The sequence below is a fragment of the Armigeres subalbatus genome, chromosome 1, assembly GCF_024139115.2.
Source record: "Armigeres subalbatus isolate Guangzhou_Male chromosome 1, GZ_Asu_2, whole genome shotgun sequence".
Lineage (NCBI taxonomy): Eukaryota > Metazoa > Arthropoda > Insecta > Diptera > Culicidae > Armigeres > Armigeres subalbatus.
Genome location: NC_085139.1, coordinates 249,513,339 through 249,528,534, shown reverse-complemented (window position 1 = coordinate 249,528,534; position 15,196 = coordinate 249,513,339). Strand labels below are relative to the sequence as shown.

The 15,196-nt window shown below is 37.4% G+C and overlaps 1 protein-coding gene across 3 annotated transcripts in view; it reads right to left on the bottom strand.

Moving 5' to 3' along the window:
• The window catches only part of LOC134206528 (uncharacterized), a 565,921-nt gene that overhangs the window by 343,130 nt on the left and 207,595 nt on the right, over positions 1-15,196 (bottom strand). For all 3 annotated transcript variants that reach the window (XM_062682251.1, XM_062682252.1, XM_062682250.1), the window contains one exon: positions 8,683-8,852. In XM_062682251.1, the coding sequence (XP_062538235.1) occupies positions 8,683-8,852 (170 nt within the window). The remainder of the gene's footprint in view (positions 1-8,682; positions 8,853-15,196) is intronic.

The following is a 15,196-nucleotide window of genomic DNA, read 5'->3' as shown; positions in this document are numbered from 1 at the left end:
TTTTATGCCCAGAGAAGTAGAGCAAATTTCCAACCGGAAATTTCCTAGACCGGACCGGGAATCGAATCCAGCTACTCTCAGTATGCTCTTGCTTTGTAGCCCCGCATCTTACCGCACAGTTTAGGAATTTCTGAAGTAATTTACAGAAATTTCTTCTATGAACTGCCGGAGTATTTCCAGAAGGTACTTACGAAAGAACTCCTGGAGGAACTTTAGGGGAATTACTGGATGAAGTTTTGTAGGAATTTCTGGATGAACTTACGGAGGACGTCTTGAAAAAAATGTGGAGGAATTCCATTAAAATTCTGCCAGAAGGACTTCGAAGTGTTCGAGAAGGAAATTTCTGAGGACTTCCCGGATGTACTTTCTGTAGAATTACTGGATGAACTTTCGGAGAAATTACTAGAGGAACTTCTGGAGGAATTCTTGTAGAAATATTTGGAGGATGTTTTTAAGAAACTTTCAAATGTACTTTTGGAGATATTGCTAGAGGAACTGGTAAGATTTCTGACTGTAGGAACTTCGGAGAAATGCCCAAAGATTCTTCTGGAGGAATTCTTGGAGGTACTTCAGGGGAGTTTCTGGAAGAACTTTTGAAGGAATTCGTGGAGAAACTTCTGGAGGAATTTCTGAAGGAGCTCATGGAGGAACTCTTGAAGAAACACCCGGGGAATTCCTGGAGTAACATCCGCAGAATATCCTCGAGGGAGTCCGGGAAGACCTTCCGGAGGAATTTCTGGATAAACTTTCAGAGGAATTCTTGGAGGAACTTCTGCTGGAATCAATGGAAATACTTCCGGTAAAATTTCTTTCGGAAGTTGTTATGGAATTCCAGAAGGAAGCTCTGGAGCTAAAAAAACAAGGGATTTATTTCCTGGAAAATATAATGATTTTCATTTTTTCTTAGAAGTCTCTTGAAAATTTTCAAACTTTTTAGCGATATCCAAAAAATGTCTGATATTTATACAAAAACGCCCAATATCTACAGGGAATTTCCACCCATTTTGTTAGTGAATTTTCAAAAATATTAAGGAATTGTTAAAATTATACTAAAAAAACAGAGATAATTTAAAACATGCCAATGCAAAGAAATTCTCATGAATGTGTATATTTCGTGATATTCTGAAATCCTATTAAAATCTCACATATTTCCAGTAAATCCCTGAATTGTTTACGATTTTTAATTTATCTTCAACGTCCAAAAACTCATTTATTTAGATCCTAAGGATATCCTGAATACTGCAGAAGGCTTCAGGAATTTATCATCATTTACAATTTTTATAGCAGCTCAAAACCATTTTATTAACCATATATTATTTTGAAACCTATCCGCTTGGTGGTGTTAGTATATATGGCGATACTCGTTTGGTTCGAATCCGTAATATTTAGAAAGTTGTCGTCGTCATCAAATTTGTTGATGAAGAACATATTATTCGAGACGAGCCAGTCTCGGGATGAAAGTCTCGGTAATAAAGAATTAAAAAACATGTTATTTTTTAGTTCATTCGCTTGGTGGCGCAAGCTCCTCTGCAAGACCCTCCAGGAATTACTACGGAAGTTTCGCTAGCAATTTCTCCGGAAGTTCCTCTTGGAATTCTTTCGGACATTCCTCTGGGAATTCCTCCGCAAATTCTTCTAGTAGTTCGTCTGGAAATTCCTCCAGAAACTCTTTCAAAAGTTCCTTCGGGAATGCCTATGGAAGTTACTCCGGTAATTCCACCGGAAGTTTATCTGGAATTTTCTCAAGAATACCTCCGGGAATTCCTCTGGAAGTTTAAAAAAAAATTCTTCAAAAATTCCTCAAGAAATTCCCTCGGTAGATCCTTAGGAAGTTCTTCCAATAAAACTTCTGGAAGTTGCTCCGAAAATTTCTTGAAGTTCTTCAGGGAATTTCTATAATAATTCATTTGAAAGCTTCCGGAATTTACTCCAGGCATTCCTCTAGAAGTTCCTCTGTGGATTGCTCCGGAAATTCCGCTCGGAATTCCAACGGAATTTCCTCTGGGAATGTCTCTAGAATTCTTCTGGAAGTTTTTTTTTAGAAATTCCTGCGGAAGTTCCTCCAAGAATTCTTCGGGAAGTTCCTCTAGACAATCCTCCGGAAGATTCTACGAAAATCTCTACGGAAGTTGCTCAGAGAATTGAGAATTTTTAAGTTCTTCAGGGAATCCCTACCGAAGCCCCTCCTCTTGGCATTTTCCGGAAGTTCCTCTAAGAATTCCATTGATAGTCCCTCTGGGAATTCCTCCGACAGTTCCTCTAGGAATTCCCTTAAAATTTCATCTGGGAATTCTTCTGGAAGTTCGTCTTAGAACTTCTTGGACGTTATTCTGGCAATTCTTCTGGAAGTTATTCTGGAAATCCTTCAAGTAGCTCCTCCGGGACTTCCTTCGGAAGTTCCTCAAAGAATTCTTTAGGGAATTCATCCAGAAATTTCAGCAGTATTCCTCCGTTAAATGCTCCTCTGGGAACTTCTTCGAAAGTTCCTCAACAAATGACTCCAGAAGTTCTTTAGCAAATTTCATCGGGTGCTCTTCAGGAAATTCCTCCAGAAATTCATCCGGAAGTTCCTCCGGTAATTCTTCCGGACATACTTTAGGAAATTCATTCAAAAATTCCTTTGGAAGTTCTTAAGCAAATGCCTACAGAAGATTATCCAGAAGTTCCTCTGGGAAGCTCTACGAAAGTTCGCTTAGGAATACCTCCAAAGGTTCTTACGTGAATTCATCCGTAAAATTCCCCTATAATTTCTCCAGAAGCTCTTCATGATATTCCCATGGAAGCTGTTCCGGACTCCTCTTGGAATTCTTTTGTTCTTCTTGGAATTCCTTTGAAAATTCCTTTGGGAATTCCTTCAGAAATTCCACCCTGAAAATTCGTACAAAATTTCCTCTGGGAATTCCTCCGAAATTTCTAAGGAAATTACAACGAAAATCCCTCCGAAAGATCCTTCGATATATTCTATTGAAGTTCTTCAGGAAATTCATACGGAAGTTTCTCTTGGAATTCTTTCAAAGGTTCATCTAAGAATTCCCCCAGAAGTTCATCTGAGAATCCCCATGGAAATTCCTCTAAAATTTCCTTCGGCAGTTCTTCGAGAAATTCATCCGAAGTTCCTCGAAAAATTCCTGCGGATATTGCTCCGAAATTCTCTCCGGAAGTATTTCTCTTGAAGTTCTTCTTACCAATTTAACCCCATGATTTAAGGATATCACTGAATATTTTGAGGCGAAGCAATTCTAAAAATAACTGTAGTACATGTTACCGTTAACTCGATAATTATAGATAAATCAACGAATACACGATAACGATAACGTTGAATTAACGTTCACTTTATCGCCAACGAAGCATTATCGTACAACCGTTATCGTCATCGTAGTGGACGTTAAATTAACGATGATAATTTATCTATTAACAACCCTGCATGAACACCTCACCAGGAAAAGAACATCTGAGGTCCACCGTCTGACCGAGATTAAAACATTGCAAGATCGCTTTGGTGAGCAAAGTTTAGGGTCTGTTGCTTTTCCTCTGACCAAGATGCAATTAGGGCGCTCGTATCAAATAAGGTTATCAAATTTTATCGTACTGTATATAGAATAGTTAGAATATCAAATTTAGTTTTAAGTCTTTTTTTCATTAAACAAATCCTTGCTCAGGCTACTATGTAGGATTAACTTCCCCGGTGCGAACACTTTAATTATATAAAGAAATTAATAATTCTTAAGATCAAGGGCCATGTGGTCAACAACTTATAATGTAAAATTATTGTTAAAACAAATACTAGAAAATAAATACAAATTAATCGTTAAAAATCGAAGTTTCGTGTGAAAAATCGAAAAAAATGCTCATGAAAATATCTAAAAAAAATGTCTGGAGAACATCCGGTGAAGTTCAGAACAAGTTTCTTACGAATTTGATTAGAATTTCCTTTGCTTGATTAGAATGTTGAGCATTTTGAACTTTCTTTGAAAATGTTATAATTTACCTCGACAACTTGAGAAAAATCCCGTGGAGTTTTAGTAGAATTACTTCTTCAGTCTCATTTTCAGTGAAAATTCAAGTAAGAAAGTGCTGCGTGCAGAGAAGTATTTTCGTGGAAATTCAGAAAAAAATCGTGAAATATAATGAAAAATAATTTTCCTTAGAAAGTCAAAGAAGTACTATTGTGGTTTTGCTTGTGTGAATATAAAAGAATCCCAATAAAGCATTTCCTGATTAAAATAAAAAGATTAAGATTACCCGTGAAAATTATAAACCATATCCCGTGAAAATTTGTGTAGCACGCTCTAGTCTGATTATAAAGCTGCAGAAAAAGAAATAGGCATCATCCACAAAGTACGTCACGCTTCTAAGTGGGAGCGAGGGGGGTTAGTGTTCCGAGCAGCGTGGCGATCTATATAAAATTTTAAAGGTTTAATACAAAAAGTGTAACGGAGCAAAACCAATTATAAAAAAAACCTTAGCATGTACAAAAGACTGCGCGAAAAAGTGTCTAATAAAAAAATGTAAGTTTCTCCAGAGACTAGCCCACAGGCAAGCTTGCGGCCATTACCGCTCGCGGAGAATTGGGTACACGGTTCGAGGCCACGGTTGCGCCCCACGCTTGGCAAGCCGTTCTGCACCTAGTCAGCCCACCTCGCTCGCTGCGTTCTACGCCTTCAAGTACCTGCCGGGTTGGTCGAAAACACCACCTTTGCAGGGTTGCTGTCTGGCATTCTTGCAACATGTCCTGCCCATCGTACCCTTCCCTGGGTTCGCCGTAGAGTTGATCATGCTCGTGGTTCATACTTTCCCGCCACACACCTTTCTGCATACCGCCAAAGAAGAAGACCACCTCTATCGTAACACTGTTTCTCAGACGAGCCCTGTCGCACTCGGTTTTGCTCACTAGCATATACTTAGTCTTCGATGCATTCACCTCGGTCCAACTTTTGCTGCTTCACATTTCAGGTGGTATTTTGCAAGGTGTTTTTGTACATATTTAGCAAGGTAGATTGAGTTTACCACCTTAATATTATTGTGAAACTAAACAGAACACTCTGGCGGTGGGGTGATTTGTTCTAAAATCTCTTTCTTTCATCAATATCTCCTTGCACCTTATTCTGTGTGATCATTTTTACACCATCTGATAAGCTATTATTACCAGATACCTTTTATTGCATTATGCACCTTTCGCACCTCGCACCACGCCACCACTTTGGACTATTATGCACCTTTGTCATTCCGTGCCCCCCCTTCATATGATCGCTGTGCACGCTAGTGTTCTTCAAAGTTAATATGAAGTACGCTGACTTGAAGTCAATTGAACTTTGAATCGGGGCATACGTTAAAGGCCGCTGACCTTTTCCATGCGGCGTTTGATTCCAAAATGCGCCATGAACGTGTCGTCAGTTATGAAAACTTCAAGTCTATGGTTGGCAATGCAAAGAACAATGTTGACGTACTTCATATGCAAGCAACTGACTTCTTCAATGCTCACCGTTTTGGAGTATGCGATAAACCACTGCAAGCCACGCCCGTACGTGGATTCCATGCGAAAAGTGGTGTTTGAAAAAAAAAGTCGTTTTGAACTTGGATACGCAAACAATATCAACAGTAAAGACCTTAAATACTGCTAGTTGTTTTCCAAGAAGGAATTAATGTTGGTTATAAAGGATTCATCCTCTTTTGATTTGATACAAATGTACGTTGGCAAAATGCTCCTCAAGGAATTGAAGGAGAAAAGAAAACTTCTTTAATGAAAGTGGTTCAACCTGTTGTTACCGAAGAGGAAAAATCGTTTTTCATTGATCGTCCGACGAAGCAAGAAGGTCCTGATTAATTTTTGTTCTTGTTTCATACTTTGAATAAATTTTATCGCCATAACATGTCACAATAATTGAGTTTTACAGAAAAAAAACGGGTTTGCTAAAGGGTTCCCCTTTATCACATTTTTATGGTCCTTTAATATTTTAATTATGTCACAGTTTCATTCTCTTATTCACGTTATATTTGAAGAGGTTCTGGACAATATAATACCTCCCCTCTTCTTTCATGGACAACCGTCCATATATTCTGAAAGTAGGGAAAGACCTTGCATACTTACCAGCCACCCTTCTAAAATATTTACGTGGATTGTAGATGACCCTAAAAGCATGGTATATTTTATGGACGGACCTCAGGAAACATCACGCAGTGCTATGTGTCTTTTTATGTGATTGTTATATCTCTTTTTTTAGTGTGACAAATATGCGTCCATTTATCCCGGTGTGACAAGTATGCGTCCATTTGTTCGAATGTGACAAATTGACTTCAGATTTTTTTCGAGTTTTCTAGAATAAAACCTGTGTTTTGACAAAATATTTCAAAAACACGTATCAAATTATGACGTTAGACATCAAAACCTCAAAAATGTTAAAATGTAACATGTGACATTTATGCGTCCAACGGCAGTATAGTGACTGCATCCAGTCGCCATTTTTGTTAATGTTCTAGGTTCGAATCCCGTTGCGGTCATAAAATTTTTGTAATTGCTTAACGAAAATTTTCGCGAAAAGTGAGTGAGGCGTAAAAGTGATGAAACGAAAAAAGAAATTTATCAAGTAGGCACGATTTTCGTTTATCTTCTAGGTTCGCTCTAGAGAAAAGAGGGATGGGAGAGAGATGTTTTTCACTACAAACTCCGAAAAAAGATTCTCCTCCGACCCGAAAATCGCTTGATTTCGTCTCATCGAAACGAAAAGTACGAACCCTGGTTAACTGTTATACGTTGTACTTTTGCTTGCGACGATATCATGACAAGTGGAAAATTTAAGAAATTATGTTTTTATATTGCCTTGCTGTCTGTCAATAACTTTTATGAACATACTAGCTTTATGTACCCGGCCTTGCTCGGAATTGCCAGTTTGATTCGCAGTTTTTTTTTCACAATCGGAAAATGAATAAACCAATTGGTCAACAGGATAATTGCGTTTTCTTATCGATACTTCATCATTTGATCAGAAGAAGGCAGATTTCATTTGAAAACATTGACTGGTTTTGAAGAAGGGAGCAAACCCATAATCGCCATATTCCGGGCAAACGTTTATTTCTAAAGAAGGAAAACATCCACCGATGCCTTATTCCGGGCAAACGTCTATTTTAAAGAAGGGATCACATTCACCATCCAGAAGGAAACACATTAATCATTGCTTGTCACTGGGCAACCATAATTTCGATAAATGGTTAAATTGATCGATAACTAAACAATACAATAATGGGTTCAGAAGTTAGGCTGGAGCATACACACAAACATACAAACATTGAGTTTTATATATCTCGGGTACTTATTCAAAAGGACGTATGTGATTTTGTAAACAAAGATGCATACGTCGATTTGTCAAATATGATGGCACTCCTACGCAAACCAACACAACGAACATGTAGCCGAAACCTCCCCTACCTGTATGTGGCGATGGTTTGCGTGGGAGTGCTATCAGATTGCAGAAATCAACGTTTAAATTTTTGTTTACAAAATCACATACGTCACATACGTTGAATAAGTATCCGAGATATATAGATAGCTAATAGCTATATGTATTCGGCTTTGCTAGGGACTGAAAAGTAAATTATTCAATTAAAATGTCCAATGCTGTAGCACAAAACCCACAGAGGTAGATCTACCGCTCATAGAATTGTTCCTTTGTATCAATCTATTTTTATATATTTGTTTGGCCCTTCTACCTTTTCAATAAACATCTTCCAAAATAGAGAATAAGTGTACCAAATCTGGTTGTAATTTATCCTGGGAGTTACACTGAATTGCTCATTTTTTTAAAGACAACCCTTCCCCATAACTTCCCTTTTTCCCCAATGACCCTCCCACCTCCTTTGTTATCTTCTCCTTGGGATAGAAAATGTACACCAATTTTGGTTGAAATCGGTCCTGGGAGTTAGGTGTTACACTGAATTGCTCTTTTCTAAATACAACCCTTCCCCTTACCATCCCTTTTTCCCAATGATCATACCACCCTTTGTTATTTTCTCCTTAGGATAGAGAATGTGTGTACCAAATTTGGATGAAATCGGTCCAGGGGTTCAAAAGATACACTGAATTGCTTGTTTTCTGAACAATACCCCTCCCCAGCCCCCTCCCTCTTTACCAAATTACACTTCCATATGATCGACTACTCTTAGTGAATATGTGTACAAAATTTGGTTGATATGGGTACTGGGGTTGGGAGTTACACTGAATTGCTCGTTTTATAAAGACAACCCCTCCCCATACCCTCCTTTTTTACAATGACCGCCCCACCCTTTGTTATCTTTTTGTTTAGGGTAGAGAATGTTTGTATCAAATTTGGTTGAAATCGGTGCAGGGGTTCAGAATTTACTCTGAATTACCCGTTTTCTGAACCATACCCTCCCTCCAGACCCTCCCCCTTTCAAAGATTACACTCTCATATGGTTGTCTCCTTATATTGAATATGTGTACAAAATTTGATTGAAATCGGCCCTAGGAGATGCAAGTTACACATAATTGTTCGTTTTCTAAACAAAACCCCTCCCCCTTTTCTAAATGACCCTCCCACCCCCTTTGTCAACTTCCCCTGAGGATAGAGAACGTGTGTACCAAATTTGGTTGAATTCGGCCAAGTGGTTCAGAAGTAGTTAGCGAACATACATACATAGATTGATTTTTATATATATAGATTGCGTTACCTCTGTTTGAACCGTTTCCTGCCGGTCGGTATCCTCGGTGGTGTTGGTGGACACGATCGGGCCGGAATCTTCGATAACTTTGCCATCCTCGAACTTGAGCTGCCGCTGGACGCGCGTTTCGATCTGCCGGGTGGTGATCAGTTCCGTTTTCCGCTTCTTGATGATCTCCTCTGAAACATTGGAAAGAATGTAAATAAAACGTTATTCGCTGATTACCAGTTCAAGGTGTACCTACAGTAGCTTAGTTGATATAATAGTTATTTTTTAAATAGTGTTCTACATTTTTGTATTTTAATTTGTATTTTTTATAGACGCGCTACCTTTCATCTACTCACCAACTGATATAAATTTCATTGCGGTTTTTTTTTCTTTCCCAAAAAAAATTTACTCGTTTTTTTGTAAAAAGTAGGACAATTCAAAACTTGAGTTAACAAAAAGTGAATAATAATTTTACTCAGTTGTGGTGAGTAGGTGAAAGTTAGCGTGTGACGCTTGTGCGGATGCAACACAACGGTTTATTTGATGCAACATTTTTGCTCTTGTGTGCACGAAGTCATTCGCCTTTATGTAGTCTATAATACAGATACGACGTGTCGCATGCCGAGCCGCTACAACAGAGAGACTTGCTCTCTTTAGCAGAAGAAACGAACCCTCGCCTGTCTAAAAGCGTGTTGGCAATTTGAACAAAGTGTAGGTATTGCATAGATGCAGCAGGTGAAGAATTTTGCATTGCCTCTCAACATTACTGTTCTCAATGAAGTAATCAGCGATTTTGAATTATTGAATTACGTGAATTTTATTTCATCACCAAATTACACTTCAAATATAATATGCAGAGGAGGTGTTACGCTGCTACATACATTAATACCATGATTGTTAAATATATTTCAGTCTGAGAGCTTCAATGTGAACCAATGTCACTCTCTTCAAATCTAATTATATCTCAGAATAGGCTTGTTATTCCACCACCTTTAGCAATTCACCACCTATTTGATACACTTGAGAAAAAATCAGCAAGTGGTAGTGACTATTTAGTGTTTTTGTTAGCCATCATTATTATAAGTGACCGATGCATAGGGGCCGTACACATATTACGTAAGCACGGTGGGGGGTGGGGGTGGGGGGTTAGGTCAATATCTTACGCTCCATATAAATAAAAAAATATTTGTATGAAAAAAATCTTACATGGGGGGACGAGGGGTCGAAAAATCCAGAAAAATTGCTTACGTAATAAGTGTATGACCCCATAGTTATGGTGGATACTGCACTATAGATATGCAAATAACGAAAAAAATGACCTTCTGAATTGATTTATATTTCAAACGCAATTCGTCACGCAATTCAGATAGCAATGGTGCTTAAAAACGATCGGAGATCCGCAATTGGGTCACGATCAGGTCGATTTAGTTTTTTGTGTATGTTCGTCCACGAAATGGATCGAACAAGTGGAAGCTACCTACATTGTGGGTGACTCACCGACCTACGGTAATGTTTTAGCGTTTCAGTTTGCTATGCTCTGTTCGACTATCGGGCGGTCAAATTAGCACTGCAGCACACGCTTTCCGCTCTGATCACACGGTTACATGTGACATAAATGACAGATCGACTCACTCTAAGTCTGACCTACGCAAAATTGCGTCGAATATCATTCAGTTTTGTTCAAAATGGGATAATCCAAAAACTGAGTAAAAGATAATACAGTCAAACCTCCATGAGTCGATATTGAAGGGACCATCGACTCATGGAAATATCGAGATGTGGAATAGAAAATCCTCGGGAAGCTGTTTGAAGGGACCATCACAATAGCCCAGAAAATATTTTTTAATATGGCATAATTTGCTTCCATGAGTCGATATCGAGTCATAGAACATCGACTCATGGAGGTTTAACTGTACTTTAATAAAATGATGTTTGAGCTAAAATTAGAAATATGTTTACCGTAAAATATACTCAGATAGATATGTAAAATTTAGTCATCAGTCATTTAAAAGTACAAGATGGAAGATCATTGTTTACTGTCACGAAATCACCATTTTATTGAATTAGTATCCTTTGCTCAAATTTTAAGTTACCTTATTTTTAACGCAAAAAAGTCGGATTTGAGTAGGTCAGGCTTAGCGTGTTTGATAACGGATTGAGTCACATTGTTCAGGGTAACCTAATGCTACTGGCAATGTAGACGCAACAAGGTGACGCTATGCGACACATCAGCGACAATTCAGTGCAATTTACACGTAAAATATTCAAAGTTTCAACGATAATCTTTTTTTTTTTGAAAAATTAAAAACAGATAATTAGTTTGACTGTCCATCGGAAATTACTTTGAATTCCCATTCAAAACTAGTTTGAATTTCCTCGGGAAAACTGTTTGTACTTCTAAAAGAATGTGTTTTGACCGTTTCAATGGAATATCCTTTAAATAGGATGTTCATTAAAATTTCAAAAGGAAGGAAATGGAATTTCTGCCGAAAATATAGAGAAATATCGAACGGCTTAAAAATCCTTTTAATTTTCTCGATGTAATCTTTGATAAATATAACAAAAGAAACCACCTGGAACTTTTCGTAGGAAACTGTACGGTTCTTGTGCGGTGGTGAAATGTTGATCCTTTTTCGTCGGTGAAAAGGGGACGCATGGTGGTTGTTGAAAAATGGTTGCATAGAACAACATGGACATTGTTGTTACATGGTTCAAAATGATTGTCTCTTCGATGAGTCACTACTTTTTTTCAATTGAATATTATTGTTATTTTAGTTCTGCATCGTATGAATGAAACAATAATAAAATCGTTCTTTGACAACTGTCTCATAATTATAAGATTGTGTTCGGGCTAACTTGTGTTCGACAGTTCGGTTTGACCACCTTTTGATCGACGAATATTCGAAGTGAGATAGAAACAAACGAAACAGACCAACCAGATCAATAATAACAACAAAACATTCATAAAAAGTGTTTAAAAGTGAATTTGATGATAACCAACGTAGTGTCATGTTAGTGAAACCTATCCGAAAGAATTTTTAGTGACGACGTGAAAAATATTGAGATAAATACGAGAAAAATAATGCGTGCAAATGTGAAGTACCTACTTAGTAGTGTGGTGAAAGTTGTATCAGTGGAAAACGGATTCAAAATCCAAGTCAGCAATGAACTTAGAGGGGATAAGCAGCGGACAGATCTGGTGCGGTTGCGGACATTTACAAACGAAGGAAACGCAGACATGTGCGAAGAAAAGAGTACTGGACCGAAGAAGTTACATTTGGTGTGGCGTGTGGTCCGATTTCGTCCGGCGGAAAAGGCGGTGAATCGTTGAAGCTCGTGGCAATGCTAGTGAATGTCAAAAGGAGCTATAATAGTTGAAGTGAAAAGTGATCTAGAGGCTATATTTGCGTATTGTAGTACAGTTATTGATTGGCTCCTCCTTATAGCCGTGCGGTAAGACGCGCGGCTACAAAGCAAGACCATGCTGAGACCGAATTGAAAATTGTCTGGACATCCCTGGGCATAAAAGTATCATCGTGCTAGCTTCATGATAATACGAATGCAAAAATGGTAACCTGGCTTAGAAACCTCGCAGCTAATAACTGTGGACGTGCTTAATGAACACTAAGCTGCGAGGCGGCTCTGTCCCAGTGTGGGGATGTAATGCCAATAAGAAGAAGAAGAAGTGTTATTGATTGAATCAGTACAAAAACAATTTCTATTATACGCTCTTCGTAAATTAGGTTGGACGTCATTTCCTCTTCCATCTTATGGGCTAGGAGAACCGGATGAATGCTGTCATCAGAGAAAAAGTAGAATCACTAAAATTGACTACGGCAAGGTATAGACAACGCAATTCAAAATAATTTAAAAAATTACAAGCTGATTTATTTTTGAAAAAGGTGTATTACACGAGATTAGAAATTCAATAAACATCAAAAATTTTACTTTTTCCAGGATTAATTCGAGAAAAATATTTATTATCATGAACAGTCACATCAGAACAGAACATATATGTACAATGTTGATAATCAAAAGTCTAACCCGGTGCTTCAAATTATTTTCAAATACATATCATTTTGAAATTTAAAAAAAATGTTTACATAATTGCATCCCATATCTCGCTGTGGAAATTTTTCCGTGATTCTATTTTTTTCTTTTTTGTCATTTCTCCTGGCGTATGAAGCACGTTGTATGCTTATAAACATACAAACATTGAAGGAGCGTCGAGAATCGGCAACGGTTTCATTTGTTAACGATATAGTTTCTCAACGTGTTGGTTCAACTGAAATTTTATCGAAATTACATTTTTACATACCTTCTCGGCTACTTCGACATAGAACATTCTTTTTTAGCCAACCACTCCCGAACAAATTACGCCAAATTTGGGCCTCTCAACCGAGAGATGTTAAGGCTCAAGACTCCATCACAATGCACAATGGGGAAATCCGATTCCAAAGGTGGAAAAAATTGATAACTTTCTTCACGAACAACTTACAGAAGAGATCAAGAGCTTATTCGAAAGATAATTTTGCAAAGAATTCAGTAAGTGCTGTTTCATGGACGTGGAACGCTTCTGTATGTAGTTAGCGAGCTCGTTTTGCCCTAATGCCCCATATATCGCGAGTTTCCAAACTATTTGTCATTTTATCTTTAAGACATTGAGCTAAAATTGTGTTTATCTCTTCACTGTGGATCCACAGAAGGGCACTAAATGTATTTTGTTGGTAAAAGTTGGAAATTTAGGGATTTTGGGGTCAAATAAGCATCAAAGTGTATTGTATGTGCAATTTTCATGTATTCTGTAAAAAATAATAATATTTACAGATAAGTGTTGATATTATTGTTTCAAAGTGTTGAACAGATATTGACAAATGTTTGCCGAACAAAAATTAATGAAGTAAATCGTTTCACAAATGTTTTATTTGGTTATTTAATGAGTAAAAAACGATTTTTAAAAACTTTTGAATAGCACCGATGCCAAACATTTCCAAGCCATACCCGATAGCACAACTAGACAAGAATAGTCATATGTTATGAGTCTTGATGTGATCATAGATAGGAGGTGATGGGAGATACTCTTTTTTCTTACCTTTTTGCCCAAATTCCCCTATGAAACAATATAGCTCAATGATTCTGAGCAAGGAAATGATGTAGTAATGTTAATTTAATTGATATTTTCCAATTATATAACGAAAATAACAAATAATCATATAATTCATTAAAAATATTGAATTATAGGGGATTTAGGGGTCATACAGCTCATATAATGTAATTTTTTATACAAAACAAGATAACTTTTCTCACGAGCGACTCACAGATAAGATTGAGGGCTTACTCAAAAGCGAATTTTCCAAGAAATTCAGTGAGACATGTTTTATAAACGTGAGACACTTCTGTATGTAGTTATTAAGCTAGTTTTGCCCCAATGTCCCATTGGGGACAATGTTTTGCAATGTTTTGAAAATTAATGACTGTATCGCTTGTTTGTAATAGTGAGGCAATTGGTACGGAAAAGTGCAGCAGCGATAAATAAATTGTGTTTACAACTGAGGTGGGTGTTATATCATAACACATGTTCACGGTGTATCAAATATATGGGTATTTACCGGTTAAAATTTTTGTATACACCACTTGGAATGTAACAGTAGCTTACATAACATGTGTAACTATTTATTTCTGGTTTATTTGTTCAATCCGACAAACAGCAATGATTTTTTCCAATAAATAAATCTGGCAACGGTGAAGAGATGATTATGTTCTTGTGTATGCACACCTTTGTTTGCGTGTTGGCGTGGACGTGGCTGGCGTATACGTTGTATTGTTCGGATTGAATGAAGTTGCATCGCGTAGATTTTGTTCTCACCATTTCACGTATTGCGCTAGTGAATTTGAGTCTTTATTGCATTTACAATACAGTCGTCAAATATGTCTCTCACTTCGATTTTTGGAAAGCAGTTTTCGACAGTTTTTGGACGTGAAGTGAATTAATCGGTAGTCAAGGTTGAAGAAAAAGGTGAAACTCAGTTAGTGAATATGTTTAAGGAGTGATTAAATCTAGGAAACAGTGGGAAAAGATCAAATGAAAAATCAAGTGCGTGTGTATGTGTTTGCTCCGAACGTTCGGTGTTAGTATGCGTTCGATTAAAATGCGAATATCGGTCTAGGAAAAAAGCAGTTTTCAGCGTTTTTCCAGCAATTCCTCAGTAATTGTTAGTTTGGATAAGTGAAAAATTAATATAAAAATGTAATGAATATGCAATGATTGAGGTAAGTCACCAAATAGCCCCAAAATATTGAATTTAGTTCAAAACTTTATTAGTATTAGTGCAGATTCGAATAAAATCATCGTCATCATCGGATTGATTACGGTTTATAGTGCCTTAACAGTCAACACTACGAAACTATTGACTTAAGAACACGTAAAAATTACGCAATGATGCAAATCGCGAGTCGAATCATGGACGATTCTCTGGACCTTGAGTCGGGTGAGGTTTGCCTCGCGCTTGTTTTGAATCGTGGATGAGCTTTGAGA